This window comes from Oculina patagonica, chromosome 13, assembly GCF_052425735.1.
Source record: "Oculina patagonica isolate OP01 chromosome 13, crgOcupat, whole genome shotgun sequence".
Taxonomy (NCBI): Eukaryota; Metazoa; Cnidaria; class Anthozoa; order Scleractinia; family Oculinidae; genus Oculina; species Oculina patagonica.
Window position 1 is genome coordinate 24364435 of NC_135770.1, and position 27016 is coordinate 24391450.

The 27016-nt window shown below is 37.8% G+C and overlaps 2 protein-coding genes and 1 long non-coding RNA gene across 3 annotated transcripts; 2 read left to right on the top strand and 1 right to left on the bottom strand.

Moving 5' to 3' along the window:
• The first annotated feature begins 402 nt into the window (after positions 1-402).
• LOC144637051 (uncharacterized) lies at positions 403-22198 on the top strand. The gene is made up of 14 exons (XM_078496219.1): positions 403-746; positions 2615-2791; positions 2923-3088; positions 5230-5289; positions 6271-6341; positions 7999-8073; positions 8449-8554; positions 14927-15162; positions 16448-16618; positions 16744-16906; positions 17811-17951; positions 18685-18755; positions 19120-19191; positions 21221-22198. Exons 1-14 carry the CDS (start codon positions 436-438, stop codon positions 21342-21344), a joined length of 1944 nt encoding a protein of 647 aa, XP_078352345.1. The 5' UTR covers positions 403-435; the 3' UTR covers positions 21345-22198.
• Positions 22199-22718: 520 nt separating this feature from the next.
• LOC144636613 (uncharacterized) lies at positions 22719-23557 on the top strand. Its single transcript, XR_013567564.1, has 2 exons — positions 22719-22854; positions 22891-23557. It is a non-coding gene; the product is annotated as an uncharacterized LOC144636613 (long non-coding RNA).
• On the bottom strand, positions 23383-26961 carry LOC144636508 (transmembrane emp24 domain-containing protein 10-like). Its single transcript, XM_078495727.1, has 5 exons — positions 26669-26961; positions 26398-26509; positions 25206-25282; positions 24836-24962; positions 23383-23923 (listed from the first exon to the last, which is right to left on the bottom strand). Exons 1-5 carry the CDS (start codon positions 26855-26857, stop codon positions 23802-23804), a joined length of 627 nt encoding a protein of 208 aa, XP_078351853.1. The 5' UTR covers positions 26858-26961; the 3' UTR covers positions 23383-23801.
• Positions 26962-27016: the final 55 nt, after the last annotated feature.

Consider the following 27016-nt stretch of genomic DNA (forward strand, 5'->3'; position numbering starts at 1 on the left):
CTGTAATTTTTATAGAAGGAGTAAGCAAACAAGCAAACAAGCAAGCAAGCAGGCAAGCAAGCAGGCAAACAAGCAAGCAAGCAAGCTAATTTTTTGATTTTAATTTTTATAGGGGGAGTAAGCAAGCAAGCAAACAAGCAAACAAGCAAGCAAGCAAGCTAAGCAAGCAAGCAAGTAAGTATGAATGAGTACGAGACTCGTTTAAACGTGTACGCGAACGTGCCACAACAAAAACAAAAATAAACAAAAATAAACAAAAAAAAAAACAAACAAAAAAACAAAAACAAAAATAAACAAAAATAAACAAAAATTAAACTGAATTATGAGTCCCCTGGGTACAGTCATTTTACCACACGCCAGGGCACTGGAAACTGAAGCAGCGCGTCACGCAACGCTACTTTCAAGGAAGTGTTCCACATTCCAGAAGACTCACAAATGGGAGCATCACATTCGATACTGTGGACGATTTCTCTTTCTCTTTCTCTGCCTGTACTTGCATTTGCGTACTTTTGGTGGAAACAGAGGCAAGTAAGACAGATCAAGGAGGAGATCGAGCACTACGAACTCGCCCGGGACTACGAACAAGTTGGCTATGTTTCTGGACTGTTTATTTACCCAGTGAAGTCTTGTGCAGGAATATCGCTCGAAACTGCAAACTGTCTGACAGCAGGAATTAAGTTTGATAGGTTTGTCTATCTGTTTGTTTATAATTTTATAATCAGTTTCATCTTCACAACAATTACACTGTATTAAAACAACAGTTGAAAAGCCCCTCCGGGAAACCTATTCATAACGTATTCTTACTTTTAAAAGTGGTAAAGTATTTGCTTGCTTGTAGAATAAAATTAAGCTTACTTCTATTGTATATGGTAAAGATCAGGTAAACGGTTGACTTGCTCTATTGAATGTTAGATATTGGCTTGGTTTTTCGACAAACAACATCATGTAGTAAAATCAGAACTCGGGAACACCGGAACAGCCCGGAACACCGGAACATCCAAGAGCACCCAGATTTTTGAGGAAGCCTTCTCAGGGAAAATTTGTACACGCATCACGTGCGAGACCAGCGAAATGATGATGAAAGTACAAAGACAGTTACAAGAGAAGTGATGAGATTAATTGCTAGTATTTGAGCAAATGGATTTTAGCAGTTTTGCAAGTCCAAAACTGACCAAAGCTCAAGACTGGTTGGGCTTCTGTTTGGTTTGTATTGGGAAATGCTGTTTTAACGTTTTCATTCTAAACTCTACGCTTGAACGGCTCTACATTCTCATTCTAATCTCTACGCTTCTCTGGGTTTTCATATTCTAAACTGTACCCTTCTAAGGCTCTTGATTTTCATTCTAAACTTTTAAAAGCTTATACGACTCTACCGCGTTCCAATTCTAAACTTTACACTTCTACGGCTTTACGTTTTCATTCTAAACACAGCGCCTTCTGGTTTTACGTTTTCATTCTAAACTGTACGCTTCTTTGGATCTACGTTTTTATTTCAAACTCTACGCTTCTCTGGCTCTACGTTTTCATTCTAAACTGTACGCTTCTACGGCTCTACGTTTTCATTCTAAAGTCTACGCTTCTACGGCTCTACGTTTCATTCTAAACTCTACGCTTCTACGGCTCTACGTTTTCATTCTAAAGTCTACTCTTCTACGGCTCTACGTTTTCATTCTAAACTCTACGCTTCTACGGCTCTACGTTTTCATTCTAAACTCTACGCTTCTACGGCTCTACGTTTTCATTCTAAACTCTACGCTTCTACGGCTTTACGTTTTCATTCTAAACAAAACGCTTCTATGTGTTTTACGTTTTCATTCTTAACTGTACGCTTCTTCGGCTTTACGTTTTCATTCTAAACAAAACGTTTCTATGTGTTTTACGTTTTCATTCTTAACTGTACGCTTCTTCGGCTCTACGTTTTTATTTTAAACTCTACGCTTCTATGGCTCTACGTTTTCATTCTAAGCTGTACGCTTTCACGGCTCTACGTTTTCATTCTAAGCTGTACGCTTTCACGGCTCTACGTTTTCATTCTAAGCTGTACGCTTTCACGGCTCTACGTTTTCATTCTGAACTCTACGCTTCTACCGCTGTACGTTTCATTCTCATCTACGTTTCTACGACTCTACGTTTTCATTTTAAACTTTACGCTTTTTAAGCTCTACCGATTTTCATCTTAAACTGTCCGCTTCTACGCTTCTACGTTTTCATTCTAAACAGTACACTTCTACGAGTCTACGTGATCGTCGTAAACTCTACGCTTAGGTACGTTTTCATTCTAAACTGTACGCTTTTACGAGTCTACGTTTTCATTCTAAACTGTACAAGTCTAAACTGTACAAGTCTGCGTTTTCATTCTAAACTGTACGCTTCTACGGCTCTACGTTTTCATTCTAAACTGTACGCTTCTACAAGTCTGCATTTTCATTCTAAACCGTACGCTTCTATGAGTCTACATTTCCATTCTAAACTCTATGCCTCCCCGTATAGTCCACTTTAGGGAATCCCCTCCCCCATCTCTGCCCAGGTCTAAGGAGTAGGAGTGGCAAGGACTGACTGTTGGTTTTATAGAAACATTAAACCATAAGCAATAAGTTTTTTTTGTCTTAATTAGGCATTGGGTTGTGGTGGACCGACATGATAGAAACGTTACCTCTATTGACAAGCCAGTGCTGTCTCAAGTCAATCCACACTTTGAGGATGGGCATGAAACACTTTGTCTCAATGCTCCTGGCATTGACACCCTCAGAGTCCCAGTACACCAGAATATTCAGGAGTATAGAGTCATCTGGTCTTGTTTTTTTGCCTATAATCTGTAATATGCCAGCCCTATAATATGCCTTTTTCAAACGTACAGAATTTCTGGAGCGACTTGAAACAATTTATTTAGTTATTCATTTGTTTTGATGGTATGATCTCTAGGGTGCTTAGGATTTCATCCAGAAGTCAGTATGCTGGAGACGAAGCCGCTGTTTGGTTTTCGACTTTGCTGGACAAACCAGGTTACAAATTGTACCAAATTCATGAACTGCGTGAATCCGCACAAGATACAAAGTGGGGAAATGAAGCTCGATCTGGAGATAAGGTATATTAATGACTACACGCTTATTAGACAGGGAATCTGTCTTTTAATTGTTTAATTGTGTCTTTCACCCTTTTCTAACAAAAAGTTGGCATTTAGAGACACCAGTTGTCCTCTGTAAAATGTTATCAGATCTCTCCAGCCATTACAGCTGCCCATTTTTGGGGCATTTTTTATCTCCATTACAATGTAATAGGCACACCATAAAAATATTGCTACACCAGAGATACAACCCAGGGGCTCAGATGTGGAAAACTAGATCTTGCTGGCCGGGAGTTAACTATACTACAGTCAACTCTCTCTAAGACGGACACCTTCGGGTCCGGCCCCAACTGTCCGTCTAATAGAGAGGTGTCCGCCTTATAAAGAGTCGAGGTAATGTGACACCGGTAATTCTGAGATAATAAAGCCGACGTGTCTATGAGCAATGAATACACGTCGGTTTTAAGGTTACTGATAACCTTTTCGGGTGCCTTTTGGAAATGTTTCGTACCCGCATCACTTCCGGTCAAAGCACGGCTAACTATATATCTCTGGACAGGTAATGAAATGTAGAATCCAAATATTTTAGCGGAGCTCTAGCGCGCGTAACGCGCCAGCGGAGCACCATAGGTAAGAAATTTTGGTAAACCCATGAAGCCGAGAAAATTTGGTGGTCACGTGAGCGTACGAGCGAGCATCCGTACAGACTGGGGGAGGGAGAGGGGAGTCACAGGCAACCCATTATCTCACCTTACATCTTCCAGGATCATATTTTTTGATCATTGGAAATTTACATACCCTCTTATTGTTTTTTTTTGTTCGGCCCATCAGTATTTTATTTATCAGGTTATCCTCAGAGAGGCCTTACCCTTTTAAGTAAGAATGCAACGCAAGGACATGCTGGACTTTATCCTGGATGTCAGTTGTAAACATTTGGTTAGCGTGCTTGCCACCCTATCTTGGAGGAAATTAAACACTTTGTAATTTTAAATTGATGACCAATTCCGTAAATGATTTAATAAATGCGCACTCTCAAATAAACGCCTCATATCTAATAAACGCACCCCATGAAATGAAAAGCCTGTATGAAACGCTCCCCTCTAATAAATTCCCCTTGTCTAATAGATGCCCCCTCCCCAATAATCGCCTCAAAAAACAAGGAAACGCCCCATTGAGTAAAATCACGCGTAAAAACGAAGAGGTTTGGAATTATTTTTATATTCTTGTTTTTTTTTTTTTTTTTTTTTTTTTTTTTTTTTTTTTTTTTTTTTTTTTTTTTTTTTTTTTTTTTTTTTTTTTTTTTTTTGATTTTTTTTATTTTTTTTTTTTTTTATTATAAACAAATTATTTTTTTTTTATTTTTTTTTTTTATTAAAATTTTTTTTTACCTTTAGTTTATTTTGCTTTGGGAGGCTTGCATGTTAGCAGTGCAGATTAGATAAGTTTCCTGCACACGAACGCTGTTTTATATCTAACACACTGCGAGCAAACTACGCATCTTGATACAGTTAAAGTGAAATAAACGCCTTATATTTATTGCCCCCCTAGGGCCCCTGAAATTCAATAGATGCCCCGGGTGTTTATAAGATCATTTACGGTTATAGTAAAAAAAAATTAACAACTGGCACGCAGGAAGTTTGGAGAGCACGAAAAAAAAAAGAAACGTAAATATGTGTTGCTCGAGGCAATTCTTGAGTGTTCTCCAAACTTCCCAAGTGCACCATAACTCGATATATAGTGCACAACATGAACCAATTCAGTTTAATTTATAACATTGCGGTTGGAAATGTAGATCTTAACACTTACGCGAGAAAAAAACTTCTTGCAGCGCGATTTGCTCACCCTAAATCAGTGTGCACTGCTGGATTGTAGAGCACAGTTATGTATACAACTGCTAGCTATGTTATAACATTTATTGTGCCATTTCTCTTAATGTCCAGTGTGGGTATCCAAGTTTTTCTGCATACCACATGACTACAGAATCGTCATTAGTGGCACTAAATGGTTTTATTGATTGTAATTTTACACTTATCATGTATTTTAGTATTTTTGTTAATTTTAGGGCCAGTTAGTAATTTATATTTTTATAAATATTGTAATGCGCAAGTGAAAATCCTTGATTGATACTTGCGCAATATAAGTCCATTAATTATTATTAATTATTAATTGGTATGGACAGGTTCCGTGCCAACGTTGTTATTGGAGGCACTGAACCTTTCGCAGAGGTATGTTTGCAATCTTATGCTTAGAAGACAATATTCTGCGGGTAGTCTCTCTTTTTGCTTAAAAATCGGTGGAACGAACGGACAAATTGCGAGCGATTGAGCACGAACCTCGAGCGGCGAAGCGGCGAGCCGCGAGTGCTGGGCTCGTTCCACGGATTTTAAAGCATAAAGAGAGACTTCTCGCAGTTTAAGAAGTTAATGACTTGACAGTGTATTTAAATCTTGGTCAGTACTGACAAACATTTTCATGGTAATGGTTTAAATAAAGGTCTCGCTCTTGACAATTGGTGAGACTCAGGGCCGTCGTTAAGTTTTTAAGCAGCAATTGCATTGAAGTTATCTCCCATAGCTATACTTTTTGTATGCAAGTGTAACATAATACCAATCGCCATCTTCAACCGCAACATTAAATGAACTCAGCTGTAACAAGTGTTACAGGTTACGGCCCAGTTAATCAGAGCCCAGGTGATTTATTAGCTGTTATAGTGACTGACACGATTGAACATTGTTGAAAAGTGAGGTGGTGTACCTAGGACATTTTAATTAAAAGTGTATGAATATCATGTAGCCAATACCCGGTATACGTCTCAGGCAGCTTTTCTTTCCATTTGGTTTTCATGATAGCCATAGTATATACGATAGACCCAAAAATAGTGAGTAAAATAATTTAATTCAATGAGGAGTCTTTTTAAATTATTTTCTCTATCAGTTATCTTCCAGTGCATCACTCTAATTGTCCGAACAGTCTGCTGCAGCTAAGTTCTTCAGAATCTTGCTTGTGCCATCAAAATCGCGAAATTTAATACTCGCGAAATATGGCTCTTGATTTTTCGCGAAATTTAATACTTGCGAAATTTAGTGAGAATAAGGTACTAGCTACATAGCTTTTCTTGCATGCAATTTGCACATGCATGCTGCTTAATGACCCAGTTATACTGGTAAAGTACTATGCAATTATTTATTAATTTTACTTTTTTTAAGGATCATTGGGCTAAGCCAAGGATACTAAAGATTGCAGGTGTGAGGTTCAGATCACTTAAAGACTGCGGAAGGTAAATTAATAAGAATTAAACAAATGACAATTGAAATTGTTCTTTGAGTTTTTATTATTACAGCCTGCTGTGAAGGTGAACTGAATAGTGACGTAGGAGGGTCCTGATGAATGTAGGGCTTTCCATAAGTTGCTCGGCAACTTTTTGACAACTTTTCATATTTCAAGCAACTTTTTCCCCTTCGAGCAACGTTTTTCCTCTCGAGCAACTTGTTGCATTTTGAGCAATTTTCAGACCGAAGATCTCCGAAGATTATCCGAGTGTTGTTCGAAGGCCATACAAACATTTTCGAAAATTTACGAAGTTTAGCCGAAGATTTTCGAGGAACATCTGAAGACGTTTCAACTTTCGGCTCATTCTGCATTAAAACATTACAAAACACATCAGCAAACATGACGTCATCGATTCTTCACGAATTTTCTCAGTTAGAGAAATCCTTGTTATTTTACATTACATGTAATATGTTATTTAGATACTTCTTTTGCTGTAAAATTGCATAAAACCGCCTAGAACTCTTACACACAAAGGGAATTAGCATATATTTAGAGATATTTTCTTAATTATAGAAGCAGCGTTTTGGATTTTTGCAGGCAACTTTTGAGCAACTTTTTGAGAAATTAAGTGCAACTTTTTGGGAAATCTCGAGCAATTTGTGGAAAGGCCTAGATGAATGGGGTATAAAATCCAATTTGCCTATTGTTTTGCCAATTTTCAAAATCTTTGAGTCCCAGTTCTATTGTTTTTTATTGTGTTTCTCAGTCCCAGTGATTCAAATCCCATTCTCCCCAGTTTCTATTATTCCTATTATGTACTTGGGCTTAAGTTCACTCCGTGGTTCGGTTATCATCATCATCATCGGTATCCTCGTCTCGGAGAGGCGATGGTCAGCGCATCAGTGTCGGTTCGGTTATGGATAATAAATAAATAATGGATTTAGTGATTACGATTACAGTGATCCAGTGTTTGATAACGTCAAACTAAAATACAAACGAAACAGTAATGCAAGCGACACGAAACGATGAAGCTTAACAATAGCTACATAACATGAGAACATAAATACACAAACGCAAGAGGGTCAAGAGAAACTGACAACAATCAAAGTAAAAACGGAACGAAATTATAAAAGGAGAAAACTATGCTTACCAATTGTCCTCTCTCCTACCTATGAACAGTGAAAAACGTACCAACGCAATGCAGTTGATAACGCAGAAAAGAACGGAAATTTGAACTGTAATACACGCAACACAAAACGCAACGCACGATTTCAGGCAGTACTGTACTTCAAATTCTGATACTTTATAACATTTCTATCATTTCATTCACCTGATGCAAAATAGTCGTAGTCTCAAGGAGACCTTTGATACCCCTTGAGGCCACTCATGTAGGCTTGAAGTTATCTAAGAAGAACGTCTTTGTCAATGTCCAGAGATTGTTGCATTTCATCAGAGTGAAGAGTGGAAAACATGTACAGCGAGTGTGGGACTTAATGGTTAGGAGGTGAAACATGAAGCGGTATCTCTTTTCTTGCTTGCAACAGTCGAGCATGTGCCATTTAAGCACCACGAAGGAGCAATGCCTGAGCTGGAAGGGGCAGCTTTAAGCCTGAGAAATTAATTTTTAAATCTATCAATGATTTTATTATTTCTATTTTGTCTAGGTGTCTTCAAACCACCATTGACCCTGAAACAGGGATAAAGAATGGACGTGAACCATTGGCGACTTTAAGAAGAAGGTAAAAAGTCATTAGGAAGTTGCTTGGCAGTTATGAGTTGTCGATTAATGGGTGTTCTCATCCCGATTTAGCGTGCACTATCGAGACGCTGAACACGTGAAATTTGGAGAGCACAAGAGATGCATGCAATAGTTGCTTGAGGAGCTTTAGCTATAGCTGAGAGCAACTCGAGCTTCTTGGGTGATCTCTAAACTTTCCTTGAGTACCATAACTCGACACTGCACAGCTAAAATCATGAACCATTTCTCTTGTTTTAAAAAATTGCCAAGAAAAATATTTTAGCAAAGTGATTTGCTCATGCGATCAGCATGCATTGACTGCATGGCTCTGTTAGCTATGTTAGAAAATAACATAACATTTTTTCTGTTGACAAAGATGTGGGAGATTGCCCCCAGACAGAGATCCAAGGCACGAAGATGCTCCTTTCTTTGGGCTACAGGTAGCACCAGACTGTGAGGGAGTAATTAAGCTTGGCGATCCTGTGTTCATCTCCATCTGATTAATGACTGTTTGGAACGTCACAAGTCATGACATTAATTGAGAATTCAATGCAGATCTGCATTTCTCTCATTTATGAAAAATAATTACTTAAGAATGCATACGTAATTATCACCTAATAGAGAGGTTAAACATGACGTTTACGGCAAACGACAAACGGCAAAAATGAAACTTTTACCGTCTCTCTTCAGTTGTGTATACAGTAGAGTGAAATTATTTGTATTTGCAATGAATAGTAGGAGACATTATTCCATTTTTGTGTGCTTTACTTACGGATTAGAAGAAAAGAACTCAAAATCAGAAGTTATCTTCAGTTATCTTTGCCGTTTGCCGTTTGCCGTTAACGTCATGCTTAACCTCTCTATATTTGATTTATCACTAATAACTAAAAAAGTAATTCTTAACAATAAAATATGTAAATAATAATGGAAAGAATTAATATCAAGTCAGTAATACTGAAATATTTACCTACTTTTAATCTGTGTTGAATGATTGGCATTTTTATAGGATAAAGTTAAAACTTGACTCAATATAAAACACCCATTTTTTTGGACTCTGCATGCCATGCACTTATATTCAATTCAACAGTGTTTTGTATTTAAACGAACTCAAGAATCAATGCAAGCTGTAAGCATTTTGAACAGTATTTAAAATCTTTGTATTATTTTTTTTACAAATAATGTTGTATACCATATTTTACGCGCGCTTTTAAGTCAATTTAAATATTTTGAAATTTGCTGCAAGCCAACTAACTGCAAGATTCAAGGATTTCCACATTACATTTTGCATTTTAAAAACCAATAAACTACCATTCACTGAATCGTGTGATGTTTCTTTTTTTGTGTGATTTTTTGCTTTGACGTGTACCACAGTGAGCTGGGCCTTCATGATCACTTACCAATGAGACAAACTCAAACAAAACAATTGCAAATCATTTCACGGCTAACACATTTTTCATTGTTCATAATCTGAATGTTATTCTTTAACAGCAATAACATCTTCTTACATGTAAGGTGGTAATATAAACATTGCAAAAGTCACTTCGTACTTTTGGGAAGTCCGAAAGGGTCTTGAAGAGCTTTAGTTAAGAAGGCAAGTGTTAGGAAGTCGGGGAAGTTGTAATAAATATTGTGTAACGAGGCTTTATTTTCACTTACGATACTGAATCTCACTGAAAACACCAAGATCTTTCTAGCACAGCAGATACAAATGTATGGTTACCAGTACATGACCGCGTACAAGACGATCACTGTATGAACAAAAATGATCTCAAAATACTGCCGTACTTAAAGACAACTGATTTAAGTTTGAACTCAAACCTTTTGAAGTGAAACTATTTTGCTCTCAACGAAGTTATTTTTCTCTGAGTAGAAAGCCCTTAGGTTACTCTACAAGATGACAAAATTTTTGTTGGCTGTGACTTCATATGACGTTATATGGCGTCCTGGACCCGCCATCTTGGATTTCACCATTTTCTAAGAAAGTCAGAAAATAACGAAAATTGATGGAAAATCAAGCCAGAATGCTTAAACACATCGTACAATTTTGTTTCAAAACACTGGAAAAATAAAGAAACCGTTAAAAATGACGATTTTTGGTCAGACATGCTTGTAATTACGACCTTGCCATGGCAACGTTAAATTTCATGAATGACTGACATATCTAAACTTCCGCAAGGGATGGATGAAAATATACAGCCATTGCTGTCTCCTCCGTGCGTCAGAGGGATGGAGGATGGTTAATATAATCTACAGCAATTTCACATTAGTTTGAAGATTTGATGATTTTAAAATTAGACACGAGATGGTCCCCCTGACAACCTAAGCTGCTCTTGCATGAGGGTCAACTAACTGGTGTGTTCCAAAAACAATTTTCTTTCTTTTTATCCTTTCTTTTAGCCTCTAAAAATTTCACTCAAATTCACATTTACCACAGTCTTAATGTATTCTACCGCAAAGTTAATAAAAACCACACTTGTTACTGTAAGCGATAGCCCCATCTACCGACTTCTCATTGGACCATAATCACGTGACAGGAAGTTAATGTATACCTCAGCTCTTTAATGTATTCCACAGCGAGTTAATAAGAAACCACAGCAAAAAAGGGGGAGCCGTGGTGTGCCCTATACTACTAAAGTCCGTCGCAAGACAAGATGACATTGTCAATATACAACAGTTCTAGAAGGAATGGAAATCATTGTCAAAATTAATGTTAATGCGGGTTAAACGTAAATTTGAGTGAAATTTTAAGAGGGTTTTAGAAGAAATAAAAAATAATTTTTGGAACACCACCAGACAGTTGAGCACCCTAGGTTGTCAGGGGGACTATCTGGTGTCTGTCATTCCGTCAACAAATTTTTAACTTCAAATTCTAATTTAAAAATCACATTAAATCTTCAATACAGTTGCATCTCTTTATACCGACACCGAAGGGACAGAGCAAACTGTCCGTATTAGAATGGTGTCCGTATTATAGATCGATTATAGAGGTCACCACTATGACGTCACTTTTGACTTAATTGACAGCTTAAAGTATTTAGTAACTCGAAATGTTCTGCGACGCAATGCTGCAAGTAAAAAATTAACACTAAGCACAAATCTGAAAACATCTAAGATGAATAAAGCGTCACGTTGGTATTTTTTTGTAACCAAAAACAAGAAATTGCATTACGAACACAACATATCATCGCCTGATCACCGAAGTGTACGCAATAAGGAGGTTAAGTTTATAAGAATTTGTTCCCTGGGGCCGAGATTTAGTGTCCGTTGTCCGTATTATAGAGGGTCCGTATTATAGAAGGTTCTTCTTAAGAAAAAATAGAGAATTTTGTTGGGACATCGGAGATTGTCCGTAATAGAGAGGTGTCCGTACGGAGAGGTTTGACTGTATTTCTTATTTCTCTAAATTTCACCTCTCTATTACGGACAATCAAAAGTCTTTGAGAAAAACTTTCTCCTCCCAAACATCCCCAAAAATCACCAAAAGATTTACAAAACACCACAATGCATATATCCGTGTAATGAACGGAGAGTTTTTGAAAAGCCTAAAACGCGAACGAGATATTTGCATTTAAAGGAGCTACGTCACGGAACACTCATTTTGAAAAAATGGCAATTTTTTTCAAGATTGTCAATTGTAATCCGTCTTAATCTTCGTCAGTAGAAACCATTCTTGGTTATTTTTGAAATTTTTATTACTCCTTTGTTGTTTTTCTATGTTAGAAAACTATTATTTTGAGGTTTCCTTTAATTTGAGAGTAATCAGAAAAATGACTTTAAACTCCGCGACACTGCTCCTTTAAACCAAGTTATTATTAAATTATTATTATTATTTAATTATTATTATTAAGTTAATCGGTGGATAAACGGAATCCTAAAAAAAAATTACAGTATCCCTATTTCATTAAAAACACACACCGTTCATGTTAACATACACCACAGGAATCTATGTCTTTTTATGCAAAAATATTAGTAACAAAGAACGGTTTCTCCAATCTCGATCCGCCATGCGCGCGTAGCCTAGGCTTTGGTAGATTGTGCTAGCATAGTTTTTGGCATAATTGGAGCTAAAAAGCATAATTTGTGAAACGAGCACTGCCACGGCATAATTAGCCATTTTTAGCACTTTTTGGAGCATAAATTCATAAAATTTAGTAAATATGGTGCACTTTCTACAGAAATAAATGACATTTAGGTAGTTTGTTCTTGCAATGCGTGTTTTAGCAGAGGGGGCCCAGACAAACTGTTTGTGAATGGACTGTGCACATTTACATTTTTATAGAGAATGTATGAAATTTACCGAATGGTTTGTAGAATTGCGTATATTGCTGCAAAACATCAACAATTTTGAGCTGAATAAATGTTAAGTTTCCTACCTTTTGTGTAGTGACGTTCTTTTGGTTTGAAATGGCGAATTTGAGTCGATTGAAGGGTAATTTGGTTTCGCTGTTTACTATACATCTAATTATATGGAAAGGGTGGAAACTCCAACAACTCCAAAGTAGAACACTTCCAGCGCCGAGCCGAATTTCGACCTGATAATCCTATCGCACAGCTTTCAAACTACGCACCAGAAATGAGGAAGGCTTGACGAAACTTCTCGTATCATTTGATCGAAAATTTACCTAAACCGTCCGGAACAAGCCCTCGAACGAAATCGGGTATCCAAAATTTTTAAGCCGTCCGAATGCGTAGCACCAAAATGTGGTGCCGAAGGGAAAACGCTATTCCCCTGCCTCTTTTTGATTGGATACAACTGAACAATGGTCGTTCAAAAATTTGTTTTGTGGATAGGGAGGCAAAGGCAAAAACCAATACTCAATAGTATAGGGAGTGATGCCAATAGTGCGACACAACCTTAGCACCCTCGCGCAAATGCCAATTACGACGGCGATGCCAAAAGCGACACATTATTATTTAAATATGCGTCGTAGTAACTTGTTTGCGTCAAACTAATTATAAATATTCATACCGACTTAAAATAAACGAGTAAGTATCTAGATCTAGTTGTCAAAGTCAAAGGAGTCCGCCGTTGACGTCTGTTTATTTGTTTCAAAATACACACTTCCCAGAAACACCGCTGGCACAATCAATGGAATACTTTTCCCCTTGCTTTAGCCGTCGACTGTTGATAGCCTTTACCACAAAAGTTTTCCCACTCTCTCTAGCTACAAGAATATTGTGCCCAGCCTCGGCTGTGTGTAGATTTTGAAATTGTTCAGAAGTCAAGGTTTCCGAGTGATTGCAGCCAAAAATGTAAAAATCAAAAGGAAAGAAAAAAATAAAGGAACTCAAATCCGAGTATCTTGCCATGTTTAGACCTATTTTTTTTTTGTCCCGAAAATAGCCCACTTTCCGCAAACTCGCGATCGCCTACATTTTTAACGGCTATGAAAGTCGTGACGGAGCTCGCGAGGGTTTTCCCAATCAGTCGGACCTTAATTTAAGAATAGCAAATCACAACAACTGTTTTGCACGAGAGTTTCACATGTGGATGAATTTTTCTGCAGTCTCTGTAACACAATTAGGTGGGATGCCTAAAGTCTGATATTTTTTTTGTAGGGCTGTAGAATTTTTCTTTGAAAAATTGAAACTGTCTTTTATTAGAAGCTAGCTAGATTTAAAAATGAAACTCATAACAACTAGATCTAGATACTTACTCGTTTATTTTAAGTCGGTATGAATATTTATAATTAGTTTGACGCAAACAAGTTACTACGACGCATATTTAAATAATAATGTGTCGCTTTTGGCATCGCCGTCGTAATTGGCATTTGCGCGAGGGTGCTAAGGTTGTGTCGCACTATTGGCATCACTCCCTATACTATTGAGTATTGGTTTTTGCCTTTGCCTCCCTATCCACAAAACAAATTTTTGAACGACCATTGTTCAGTTGTATCCAATCAAAAAGAGGCAGGGGAATAGCGTTTTCCCTTCGGCACCACATTTTGGTGCTACGCATTCGGACGGCTTAAAAATTTTGGATACCCGATTTCGTTCGAGGGCTTGTTCCGGACGGTTTAGGTAAATTTTCGATCAAATGATACGAGAAGTTTCGTCAAGCCTTCCTCATTTCTGGTGCGTAGTTTGAAAGCTGTGCGATAGGATTATCAGGTCGAAATTCGGCTCGGCGCTGGAAGTGTTCTACTTTGGAGTTGTTGGAGTTTCCACCCTTTCCATATAATTAGATGTATAGTAAACAGCGAAACCAAATTACCCTTCAATCGACTCAAATTCGCCATTTCAAGCCAAAAGAACGTCACTACACAAAAGGTAGGACACTTAACATTTATTCAGCTCAAAATTGTTAATGTTTTGCAGCAATATACGCAATTCTACAAACCATTCGGTAAATTTCATACATTCTCTATAAAAATGTAAATGTGCACAGTCCATTCACAAACAGTTTGTCTGGGCTCCCTGTGGTTTTAGCTATACAATTGTGATTGTTAAGTCGTTGGAGGCATTTTACAAACGGTTCAGAGATGCGAGCAGCTAATTTGGACAGCTGACGGCCGTGACAAACTGCCATAAAACACAAATAAATTTACAACAACAGTTTATTTGAAAAACATCATAATTTGGTGTCGTTATTGCGCACCTCTATGTACGGAATCTACGTCATTTTGTGAGCATAATTTCGGAAATCAGAAGCATAATTTGGGAATTCAGGCATATTTTTTGCATAATTTGGCTAAATTTTGAGCACTGCTAGTAGCATATTATGCCACTTTTAGGAGCACAATCTACCAGAGCCTAGCGTAGCCACAAAGATTTGGATAACCGCGACACCGCCGTTCAATAGGACACTGGGAACGAGAGTTCGCAACGCGTCACGCAACGCACTGTGATCCAAGGGACGTACTGTTCCAGAAGACACGCAAATGGGTGCATCACATTCAAGGTTATGGGCGATTTCTCTCCCTCTTTCTATGCCTGTACTTGCATTTGCGTATTACTGGTGGAAACAGAGACAGATCAACTACGAACAAGTTGGCTATGTTTCGGGACTGTTCATTTACCCGGTGAAATCTTGTGCAGGAATATCGCTCGAAACTGCAAACTGTCTGACGGCGGGAATTCAGTTTGACAGGTTTGTTTACTTGTTTGTTTATACTTTTATGATTCGTTCCATTTTTACAACAATTACACTGTGAATAACAGTTGAAAAGCTCGTCCGTGGGGAACCTGTTCCCAGGGGGGGTACTCTGACTTGTAAAGGACGGGGATGATCGAATGAAGGCAAAACTCAGGACCCAAAAAAATCCCTAAGTCTTCTGACATTACCCAAAAAAATCCCTGGACCAAAAATAACCCCTAAAAAAATCCCTTGTCAAATTACCCCTAAATTGCTAGGAGGGGAAATAACGCTCGTGTTTGTCTATTCATCATACCATAAATACGCCAAGGCCGTGCCAAATCACTTTAGTTTGTTTTATTAAAATACCCAAAAAGATCCCCTATTTGAATCAAGTCACCCAAAAAAATACTTGCCAAATCTTCTTACCCAAAAAAATCCCAGAATCGAAAATTTCAAACCCAAAAAAATCCTTCGATCATGCCCGTTATTTACAAGCCGGAGTACCCCCCTGGGAACCTGTTCAATATGAATCTTGTATTTGCTTGCGTGTGAGAACAAAATATAGCTTTTAATTATGGTAAATATCAGGTGAACGGTTACTTGCTTTATTGAATGAACGTTATAGATATTGGCCTGGTATTCGCCAAACAACAGCATGCAATAAAAGGGTATTGGCCTGGTATTCGACAAACAACGGCATGTACTAAAATAAGGAATCGGGAACGCTGGAACACCGGAACATCCCGGAACACCCAGGTTTTTGGTGGAGTTCAGTCAGGGAAAATTATGTGCGACATGAAACCATCAAAATGATGATGAAAGGACAAAATAGACTGTTACTAGTGACTTAAGGTTTAAAAGCTGGTATTATTGAGCAAATGTACATATAAATGTACTACATATCCGTGGTGGGGGGTCTTAGAGTATCCCATTAATTTTTGGCCTAAATATCCTGTATCCCGTTAATTATTGTGGTTTATATCTCCAACTTTGATGTTTGATATGTACCCGAATCTCTCTTTTAAATATCCCGTACCCCATATCCCTATAATTTTTTTACCTAAACATCCTGCCCGTATCCTGACAACCCTAATAGGGCCTCTATTGTGGGGAGGAGCGATTTGGACCTGACAACGTGCTTGCAGATATGGGAATCAAGAGACACAAACATCAGCTAACTGAATTTCATCAGTCAGTGCATTCAAATTCAATTTGAATATTAGAAATCATCAAACCGTAAACACGTGAACACGTGAACCTGTCGAAAATTAACCAATCAAATTGGTTCATTTTTTAGGCACTGGGTTGTGGTAGACCAAGATGATAAATTCATAACCTCGGTGGAGAAGCCAGTGCTGTCTCAAGTCAAGCCACATTTTGAGGATGAAATGCTTTGTCTCAATGCTCCTGACATGGACACCCTTAGAGTCCCAATACACCAGAACAATCAGGAATATAGAGTCCTCAGGTATTGTTGTTTAATGTTTGCATGCCTATGTAAAGGCACAGAATTTCTGAAGTAAAAAAAAAATCACAAACAATAAAAATAGATTAAATTTTATAATTCATTTGTTCTGGTGGTATGATCTCTAGGGTGCTTAGGATTTCATCCAGAAGTCAATATGCTGGAGACGAAGCCGCTGTTTGGTTTTCGACTTTGCTGGACAAACCAGGATGCAAATTGTACCAAATTCATGAACTGCGTGATTCCACACAAGATACAAAGTGGGGAAATCTAGCTTCACCTGGAGACAAGGTATTTGAACACCAGACTGAGTATACATGTAGGTACTGTCAACAATGATCAACCAGATCTTGGGGTCAATTACATGGGCAGATCCAGGAGTTTTCTTAGGAGGAGGTGCACCACAAAAGAAAAACATTTTTTTTTGCAGCAATTACCAGTTGTATTAGAAAGCTGCTGGTCATCTTGGAGCGGAGTGGGGAGGGGGGGGGGGAGGTGGTGCACATGTACACCCTGCACCCTAACTAATTTTAATTAATGCTCGGTAAAATGAAGTGACTAGGGTATTACCATGTACTCCCCCTGAAAGGATCTGTCAGTCCACTATATGCATATGGGTGGTTACCCATCAGCATATTGTCATTGTCATTTTTTCTTCAGAGATCCAAACCAGGATGATTTAAGTAAGAATGCAACTCAAGGACATGCTCGGCTTTAACCTGCATGCAGGTTACCCAAATTCTCTGATTCACTGAACATTTGGTGAGCATGCATGCCACCCTATCAGAAACTTCAGTTGAGTGTCAGAAGTCAGTATAAACACTTTTTGGTACCAACTGATGACTATCATGTGCTGGGCTTTATTCTGGATGTCAGTTAACCAAAGCAGTGGCAGCTAGATCCAGACCATGGAATAAGAGGGGGGCCCGCTCTCAAAAATAATTTTTCTTCACCTTGCGGGCCTTGGTTTGGCCTAAAAATTAGGCAGGCGCCCCAGCCCCTCCCCTAGATCTGCCACTGCAAAGTCTCACCCAGTGAACATTATTTTGGCGAGCATGGGTACCACCCTAGCTTATGGGAGAAGCCGTACAGGAACTTCTGTCAATTGAATGTCACAAGTCAGTATAAACCCTTTTTGCAATTTTCGAATGATTAGTTAAAATCAGTGATAATTTGTCATTTTTCTTTTTTCCAGTGTGGGTATGCAAGTTTTTGTGCATACCACATGACTACAGAATCGTCATTGGTGGAGCTGAATAAAATTCTTCCATCCCCAGTTGGCATGGACAGGTTCCGTGCCAACGTTGTTATTGGAGGAACTAAACCTTATGCAGAGGTCTGTTTATAATCTTCTTATGGTTAGAAATTTGTAAGTTTGTTAAAAGTTGTTTTATTATTTTGCTTTACAGTACTGACAATTAGGTTTCCAAACCATTACTAAGTAAACCATGAAACCTTAAAACCTAAAAAGGAAATATATATGTTGCTTGCAAAAAGGTTAAGTCTGTGTCCGGGCCAAGTGGCCCATTCAGCCGGAGCTTATCCCGGTTTCCGTAGCATTAAGCGACTAGGAGTATTGCTACTCCCCCCTGGATGGATTACCCCCCAGCAGTAAATTCAACGGTACCCAAATATACACCTGGGTGGAGAGAGGCACTGTGAGAAAAAAGCTTCTTGCCCAAGAACACAACGCAGCACCCCGGCCAGGCCTTGAACCTAGGCCGTTTGACTCGGAGTCAAGTGCGTTAACATTAAGGCCACCACATGTCACAAGCTTGCAAAAAGATTTTATGTATTAAAACATAACTTTCTTTAAAGTCTTGTATAAAAAATTGTTTGCATTTCACAACAAAAAAAAAAATGTTTGCAGAGGTGCATAAATTTAAAAAAAATTTTTGCGGAGGTTATTGCCAAAAATGATATTGTAACCAAAATTATGATAGGCCCACAATCAATTTAGTATATTTTGTTGAAAGGACTATAATAGCTACATAGTTTTTTACATGTAATTAACACATCCATGACTACTGCAGGTAAAGTGAACTATGCATTTTTAATTTGATTTCAAGGATCAGTGGGCTCAGCCAAGAAAACTAAAGATTGCAGATGTGACATTCAGATCACTTAAAGACTGTGGAAGGTATATACGGGTAGTCTCCTTTCCAGCAGTTTTTGGGGTGTCATCCAATGCTCATGTTGTGTGACATCCCCCATCCCCCCCCCCACCCCCCCTGTGAAAGAGACTGGTTCAAATAGTGTTCTTTTGGTGATTATTATTATTACATGTACATATAATCTAGGTATTGATGTGTCCAGTCAGACTATTGCATTTTACTCAGTAAAGAGTGGAAAACAGAGTGTAGGACTCAATTAGGAGGTGAAACACGAGGCAGGCAAGCATCGCCAAGCACCACCGAGGAGCAATGCCCAAGTTGTATGCAGCAGCTACAAACCTACGAAATAGAGTTTTAAATAAATGCTTTTCTTATTTCTGTCTTATGTAGATGTGCTCAAACCACCATCGATCCTGAAACAGGGATAAAGAATGGAATTGAACCAGTGAAAACTTTAAGAAGGTAAAAAGTTGTTAAAGTTTGTTAGGCAGTTAGTGCAATGACTAAGAGCCTACAGCTAATTCTGGGAATCCGCGCAACCCCGCGCAACCTACAGATTAGTGAATAATCTGCAAGCAGATTATCCACTAATCTGTAGGTAGCGCGTGCAATGCATGATTTCCAAGAGCAATGTGTCAGGCATCTGGCAGCGAAGGAAATTCATAGTTCGTCAATTCACTTCTTCAACCGAGAAATAGTTTGATCAAAGTTCAAAAATTGCTGACAATAAAGTCTCGGAAAACACAAAATGACTAACAAAAATTGGGAAGGAACTATTCCACGATTTAGTAGGACGACCAGCCGGAATTAGCACAAGTTTTAAAACAGGTTGAAATCGTTTGTCATTACTTTCCTTCCAATTATTAGATTCGGTTTATGTGATATTCGGAATAATCAAGGTCTCTCCACTTACAGAGACCTTGATTATTCCGGATATCACAAAAACCTCATCTGGACAATAATTGTTTATAATACTACTCCTCCTCATGCTTTAAATAAATAGCGTGCGCTTTCAAGTTATGGTACACTCGGGAAGTTTGGAGAGCATGAGAGATGCATAAGAGTTGCTTAAGGTGATAGCCTGAGAGCAATTCAACTCTAGCTTCTTGAGTGCCCTACAAACTTCCCACATGCACCATAGCTTGATAAAACCATAAAACATCTCTCTTGTTTTAAACATTGTTGAGAAAAAATTTTGAGGGAGAAAAAATTTTGCCAAAGCGTTTTGCTCATGCTATCAGCATGCACTACAGTAAAAACCTGCGTATAAGAACCTAACATTTAAGAACCTGTTAGGCTAAAATTTCACTTTTAAGCACCCTTCACATAAGAACCATTTTAGGCTAAAATTCTAAAACAGGTTCTTATTTTCAAAAAAAAAAAAATAATCTTCTCAAAAATATAGAATTAAAAAATTTTCTCAAAAATATATTTATAACACAGTCTGTACTGTACACATTATAGTTACAGCATAGTTACAAGATTTATTGGGAATTATAGTGAAGGTTACAGTATAGTTTTGATTTTAACGGAATCAGATTAAAATAGTATAGTATTTTGCTTACAGAAGCCTCCAAGAATACTGTTATTGGACATTTAAGAGCAGATCATTTAAAAATTCTACTTTATTTCTTAAACAAAAGTTAAGAACCTAATTAAGAACCTAGTAAGCCTAATGTTGCACTAAATACCATTTATATAAGAACCTGTTTAGGCTAACTTGAAAAAACCTAGGTTCTTATACGCGGGTTTTTACTGTATTGGATTCTGTACAGTATGGTGCATGCTTATGTATACGTAATTGATTGAGTGGCTCTGCTAGCTGTTACAAAATACAGTCTAAGCTCTCGTAAGCGGACACCCTCGGGACGCGAAAAAAGTGTCCGTAACTGGAGCTGGCCACTTACGAGAATGGTTCTCGTAAGCGGCCCTAGTGGTGTAGGGGATAGATGGCCGCTTACGGGAGCTTGCCCAGCCAAGCCAACAGTAACCGGACGGACGTGGATGACGTAGCCTGTTCCAGGCTCTCGGTAGTTGAAGGAGAAAGCGAAATTGCGGGCGAGCAATGAAAAAACGGTGGAGAGGGGAGGGAAGGGGGGGCGTTATTCGCTCTCCCATGACTACCGAGAGCCTTGAACAGGCTATGGATGACGATGAAACAAACACTGAAATATGGTACTGTAATTACTGAATAACCGTTGATTAATAAAAACAAGATACAGAGGTTGTTGATAGGATTTTCTTTGGGGTGTCCGCTTACGGGAGCTGAAAAAACAAACAAAAAGTCAAGTCGTAATCTCTGAAAGTGTCCGCGGTCGCTTACGGCAATGTCCGCCTACAAGAATGTAAAAATACAGAGTTTGTATCTAATGGGAGTTAAAACGGGGTTTCAAACAAGGGGGCCGTAAGTAGAGCTGTCCGCTTATGTGAGAGTGTCCGCTAAGAGAGCTTCGACTGTAATAACTATGATGTACTTTTTTTGTTCACAAAGGAGTGGCAGATTGCCCCCAGACAGAGATCCAAGGCATGGTAGTGCTCCTTTCTTTGGGATACAACTTGCTCCAGACTGTGAAGGAGTGATTAAGCTTGGGGACCCTGTGTTCATCTCCACATGATTAATGGCTGTTTGGAACGTCGCAAATCATGACATTACTGCAAGGCGCCCAAAAGTGTGACCACTTTTAATTTATTCACATTCTTCCGTGCAGATTTAATCCAATCAGAAGTCAACTGCGAGCTATCCACGGCTTTTGATTGGATTAAATCTGTATGAAAGAATGTGAATAAATTAAAAGTGGTCACACTTTTGGGCGCCTTGCTGTAATAATTATCGAGAATAAACCATTTTCGTATTCTCGGTATTGGACTGGAACTAGCTTGCAATGGAGGCTGATGCGGGGGAATATGATTTGCATTTGAAGAGATTACCCTCATAGGCCTCCTTTGCAACTAGTTCCAGTCCAATACCGAGAAGACGGGTATGGTCTATTCAATATGAATTTTAACACCAAATAATTATTTAAGAATGCATACCGGTACCTAATATCGCTTTCAATAATAAATCATATTTTATCACTTATAGTTTTTTCAATGAAATAGTTAAAAACAATATTATAACGGAAAGAATTCATATCAAGTCATTCATATTGAGAATGTGTATCAACTCTTGATCTGAGTTGATCAATATGTATAATGGTAGAGGATAAAGTTTAAGCTCAAATTAATATTATATATTAGATGTATATCCATTTTTTGGAATTTACAACTCACCATATAAGTTTTACACTATTTTGTATTTAACCACATTCCAAAATCCAGGTATACATTAAGCAGCTTGAACAGTATTTAAAATCTTTGTATTATTTTTCTTAACAAATAATACTGTAAACTATCAGCTATTTAACTTGTAAGTCAATTCAAATATTTTACTAGGGATTTGTTGCAAGTCAACTAACTTCCTAAATTTCAGTAGAATATTCTCCGTCTAATTATTACACTATTTTTCGGTGGCCTCCCCCCCCCTTCTTCAAAAACTTCCTAAACAGTGCAAGATTCAAGGAATTCCACACTACATTTTCACATTTGAAACCAATAAATTGCCATTCATTGCTTTGGAATCATGTGATGTTTCTTATTTGCAAGAAATTTATAGCATACGCAAAGTTACTGCAATCCCCACCTCTCAAGGAGTGAATGTTCCCGAAAAATCCCAGTATTATACCACATTGAACTAAACTGTGCCTTCACTTTCCAAAAAGACAGACTCACACAACACAAATTCTTTCACTGCTAACAACTTTTTCATTGTTCATAATAATATCATTCTTTTACAGTAAAAACATCTTTCTTACATCTAAGACAGTAATTTTGCAAATGCTGTAAACTACTTTTGGAAAGTCGAGGGTTCTGAACAGCTTTTAGTAAAGAGAAGTCAGGGAATTTGTAATAACTGTAAAAACATGGCATTAATTCACTCTAGCTGTTGAGAACACCAAGACTTCCCTCACAACCTTAGATGTGAAGCTGCATGTTTGTACATCTGCCCCCAGTTGTTCAAGGGGTGGATGGATAATGCTATTCACTGAATAAATTAATAACTATACAGTAGAGAGTGAAGTAGGTTTGGTATGACAGTTATCCACTGGATAGCAATTTATTCAGTGGATAGCGTTATCCACCCTTTGAACAACTGGGCCTGGCGCAATACAATCACGGTATGTACAAAGCTAATCCTGAAATACTACAGACAACTTATCTGTTAAACAGCAGTAAATTTAATCTCAAGTCTTCTGTTCACAAATTGTATCAGTAAAATCACTGTTGTTGAAAGAATTTAAAAGGCACTGTTATCCAAAAAACTTGCTTAGAACGTGTTTGTGGCGATAGAAAACTGATGCAGCTATAATTTGCTGTTGAGCCTGAACAAAGAAATTTATGCAAGTGTTTTTTGACCCTCAAGGCACAACAAAAAAGTGGCCATATTACGAGGTTCTTCAAAAAAGAAAACGACTTGCTGTGCTTTTGTTTAGGGCCTAAATAAAGTGGCTGTAATATCAACGTGGCACTGTAGCATAAGATGAGGTGCCACTGTACTTGCTCCTCCGACTGTATTATTTTACAGAGTTGCAACAGTATACACTGAGCACTACAGAATTTATTAATTTACTACTAGTGTTTAATAGGCTGTAAGAATGTGTACAATGTAATCTCTAGAGTCATTAACAATCAGCTCTTCCCCACAATGGTCAATTCCCGGCTGTGACCACTTCTTTTATCTCCTATCTTCACGCAAAACCTATAACAAATGTCACTAATGTACAACCACCACTATATGACAAGTTTCCAAGATCATGGCATCATAGAAGTGGTTGTAGAAAAGTTCAACCATAATAATTATCAACATCATGTTGTGTTGTTCAATCTAGTTCAGTATACATAACTAGGGGCTTCATACCCCAAACACATCACAAGAGCCAGCAAGATTCGTAAAAATGTCACACAATATCGGAATAGCTGGCATGGTGGTCAAGTTTGTAGTGGTACAGCATCAAATGTTCAGTTCTTCTAAAAAGCTACTCAATGAGCTTCTTGGCAATGAAGAAACGTCGCAGGTAGAATAGTTGCCATGTGGCCAAACCAAACAAACACAGAATAGAGAAAATACTGAAATACAGCACACGGGAGTATGTGGATTCTGCAAAACAAAAAAACATGGGCAAATTAGAAAAGCCTTCAAGAAGCAAAGGGCAGTTTCGTTTTGCAAAACATTCACGATATGCATTAACACATTAAACACTCATTTACATGACATAAAAATGCAAGTACTACAGGTAGGTGTGTAATTATAACTGTTTGTACAGCTGAAAGCCTAGACTTCAACACAAAATATTGACAAAAGTTCTTGTCTTGAGCTGAGTTTTGGGAGGGCTTATTATAATAGAGACCTGCAAATTTTACACCTTTAAATAGGCTGGGTTGGTTGTTTGGATATGATTTAACTTTCAGAATCTTCCACGCTTGGAATAAGAGGAAAATACACTTGCATCTTTCATAAGACTGGAAATGTTAATGTGTAGTATCACTGGATATTAATTTTCTAAGAGTCTTGCTGTTGTTAAGCAAAACTAAAAATGTGCCCAAAGGCTTACAGGTAAATACCAAATGAAGAGAAAATATACACTACAGTCTCTCCATAACAAGAAATCTTTGTGTACTATGTAGAGTTTGCTTTGTTTAAATTCACAGTTTAATGTGCAGGGATGTCACTAAGGGCTGGCTGCCGGCTAATTTCACCTGCTGAAAGAGAACTTAACTCCGGCTGAAATTTCACATAAAAACAAAGAATTAGGCAAACTTTTAGAGCTGCCAAAGCCAGAAAAGCCAGCTGGGCTTGTTGATGTGCCAGCTTAATGTTTTCTTAGCTACATCCCTGAATGTGTATCCTTAGCATTACACATGGTCATAAGGACTAACATGATCACAAAATGTAATAGCCTATCTTCCTGAATGCAAAACACTGTGAACCAAACAATGTCAAACCATACAAACTGTACTAATGTCATAACAATAATGAGGCCTGTGCATTGAATCAGAGTATTTTGCTCACCATTTGTATCCCTCATTTCTTGCTCTCGCTGTCTCATGTAAGCAAAGTCATTCACAACAGCATCTGCTAAATCTTCCAGCCTCTTAAGTTCCACTTCCATTGGTTTCAGCTTTTCAGCTTTTGCTAGCTGCAAATTCAAGGCACAAGAAATAAGTAATAAGCTAATAAAGGGTGCCCTGCTATCATTATTGTCAATAAGGTTTTATTAAAACTACAACAATAACAAAACCAAAATCATAAAAATATGCATACTGACCAAACTAATGTCAGAAGCATTGTAAGTCGTTGAAACTGAATCTGAGCAACCTTTGGGTTTGAAATTTGTACATGTATCTACAAATAACACTCTATCGTGCTAGTAACAACTTACATCCTCGTAGTTCTTTGCTTCTACACCATGTTTGACATTAAGATACACTTCACGATCAACTCCTCCTCCTGTTTGCCCTAAATTGTATCAAAAGAAAATTAGTTCTAGTTATACAATCATGTCAACAAAATCTTAATGTCAAGTTTTGAGTAAGTCAGTATTGAGACATGAGTGAATAGTTTCTAGAGTGGGGATAGAATTGAGCTTGCAAGAAAAGACATCTCTTTTCTCAAACTACCAGTCGATGGGGATTTAAATGTATCCACTTGTAAAAGTCCTGCAAGTATCTTAATTTTTTTTTGTCATGCTATTTTCATTAATCATCTATTTTCATTTTTCCTCACAAGTTTATTTACTTAGATCAAGAGCAAAAACGAACAATTAACCATTTAATTCCCATTTTGCTGGAAAAGTGATGAGTGTAAAAAAAAAATCAAGAAAAGGATAATGCATCAATTGACGCACCAACAAAATTAATTTTCTGGGCTTTCATAACAATAATTTCCATATTGATAGGATCACCCTTATATTAACCTCCTATTTAGTCTGTGCAAAGACCACAGTAATGAAAAATAGAACTTGGAAAGGAAAGGCCCAACCATACATGCACATTGGCAAGTAAAGTAAGCATACATCTAAAATTCAGGTCTTTTTGCATTTAACACGATTGGGAACCACACGTCGCTTCTTGGTCCGTCGTTTTTTTTTTCTATTTTCTCATCTAGCCTTTTAATAGGCTAGTTTCAAATTATGCTCCACTGAAAATTGAATTGAGTCGAGGTTCAGGGGAATAATTTGAATTTTTGTTTGTTTTATTCCCTGCAACCTCGACTTCACTCCTTTGTTTAGGATCAGTAGAGCATAACTTGAATCTAGCCTATCAGGCCAGTTAGCTTAAATTAAGTTTTCACAGTCGAATACCAGTAAATAAGCTGCAATAGAGGCACAATTTCTATATAAATCCACATTTTCTATATCATGTAACTCCACACACAATTATGCATACAATTTTGTAAGTCTCACTCCATAATATTCCAGGACTGCATTCTGTTTACATACAAAAAATTGTATGAAAGAAACCATGCAAATAACTAAGTCTGGAGCTATATACAACTCTGACCTTTATATTTTCTAGCAACTAGACTAAACTTATTAGTGTTTCAGCATAAAAGGTTTACCCCCTGATTCCTACCTTCGCTCTCTACGCATACTTTGTACATATCGTAGTCGTCAGTTGTGAAGGCAAATTTCCCCTTGGTTGCTTCTTCTTTCTTATATAAGACATGTCCAGTAGAATCAGTTACCTAACAAAAGGAATTTGCCACGCGCATTAGCTACAGCAAACTTGAAATTTAATAAAGCTCAGTATTGTACATTACAGTATTTAATTCAACCAAATGCACTAGGAGCACCTAAATAAGGTTACGTTACCCAGAAATATTTGTAGTTTCTAGAACACTCACCGTTAAGTGCGTTTTCTGATGTGGAGCTTCCGATAATCTGTATTCACCAGTCACTAAAACATCTTTGTGAACTTCTTCTCTCAGACACTTCTCTTGACCGGGTGGTAAAGTAAACGAAAGAGCGCTAACTAAGGCAAAATAATTCAATAATACTATAGAGAAGACTATGAGGAGTGATAACGGCTTCATTTCGAAAACGTAGAGCGTTTAAAAACTAGACAAAAGTGTCGTTTTGTAGCATCAATACGGCTTTCAAAATGGCAGGCGACGTGGCATAAGCAGAGAGAAAGAAGATCCGGGAATTCTTCCTTGTGCGAGAGACCGCTGATCAAGCGCGGGCGGACTAAA

What these genes read in the sequence shown, in the direction of transcription:
- LOC144637051 (XM_078496219.1), top strand. Translation starts at nt 436, where the DNA reads ATGGGAGCATCACATTCGATACTGTGGACGATTTCTCTTTCTCTTTCT. An exon ending in GCGGGAATTCAGTTTGACAG is followed by an intron (nt 15,163 to 16,447) that starts GTTTGTTTACTT and finishes TTCATTTTTTAG; the next exon opens with GCACTGGGTTGTGGTAGACC. An exon ending in CAGGAATATAGAGTCCTCAG is followed by an intron (nt 16,619 to 16,743) that starts GTATTGTTGTTT and finishes TATGATCTCTAG; the next exon opens with GGTGCTTAGGATTTCATCCA.
- LOC144636508 (XM_078495727.1), bottom strand. Translation starts at nt 26,857, where the DNA reads ATGAAGCCGTTATCACTCCTCATAGTCTTCTCTATAGTATTATTGAAT. An exon ending in ATCAGAAAACGCACTTAACG is followed by an intron (nt 26,510 to 26,668) that starts GTGAGTGTTCTA and finishes TCCTTTTGTTAG; the next exon opens with GTAACTGATTCTACTGGACA. An exon ending in AGAAATGAGGGATACAAATG is followed by an intron (nt 23,924 to 24,835) that starts GTGAGCAAAATA and finishes TTTGTTTTGCAG; the next exon opens with AATCCACATACTCCCGTGTG.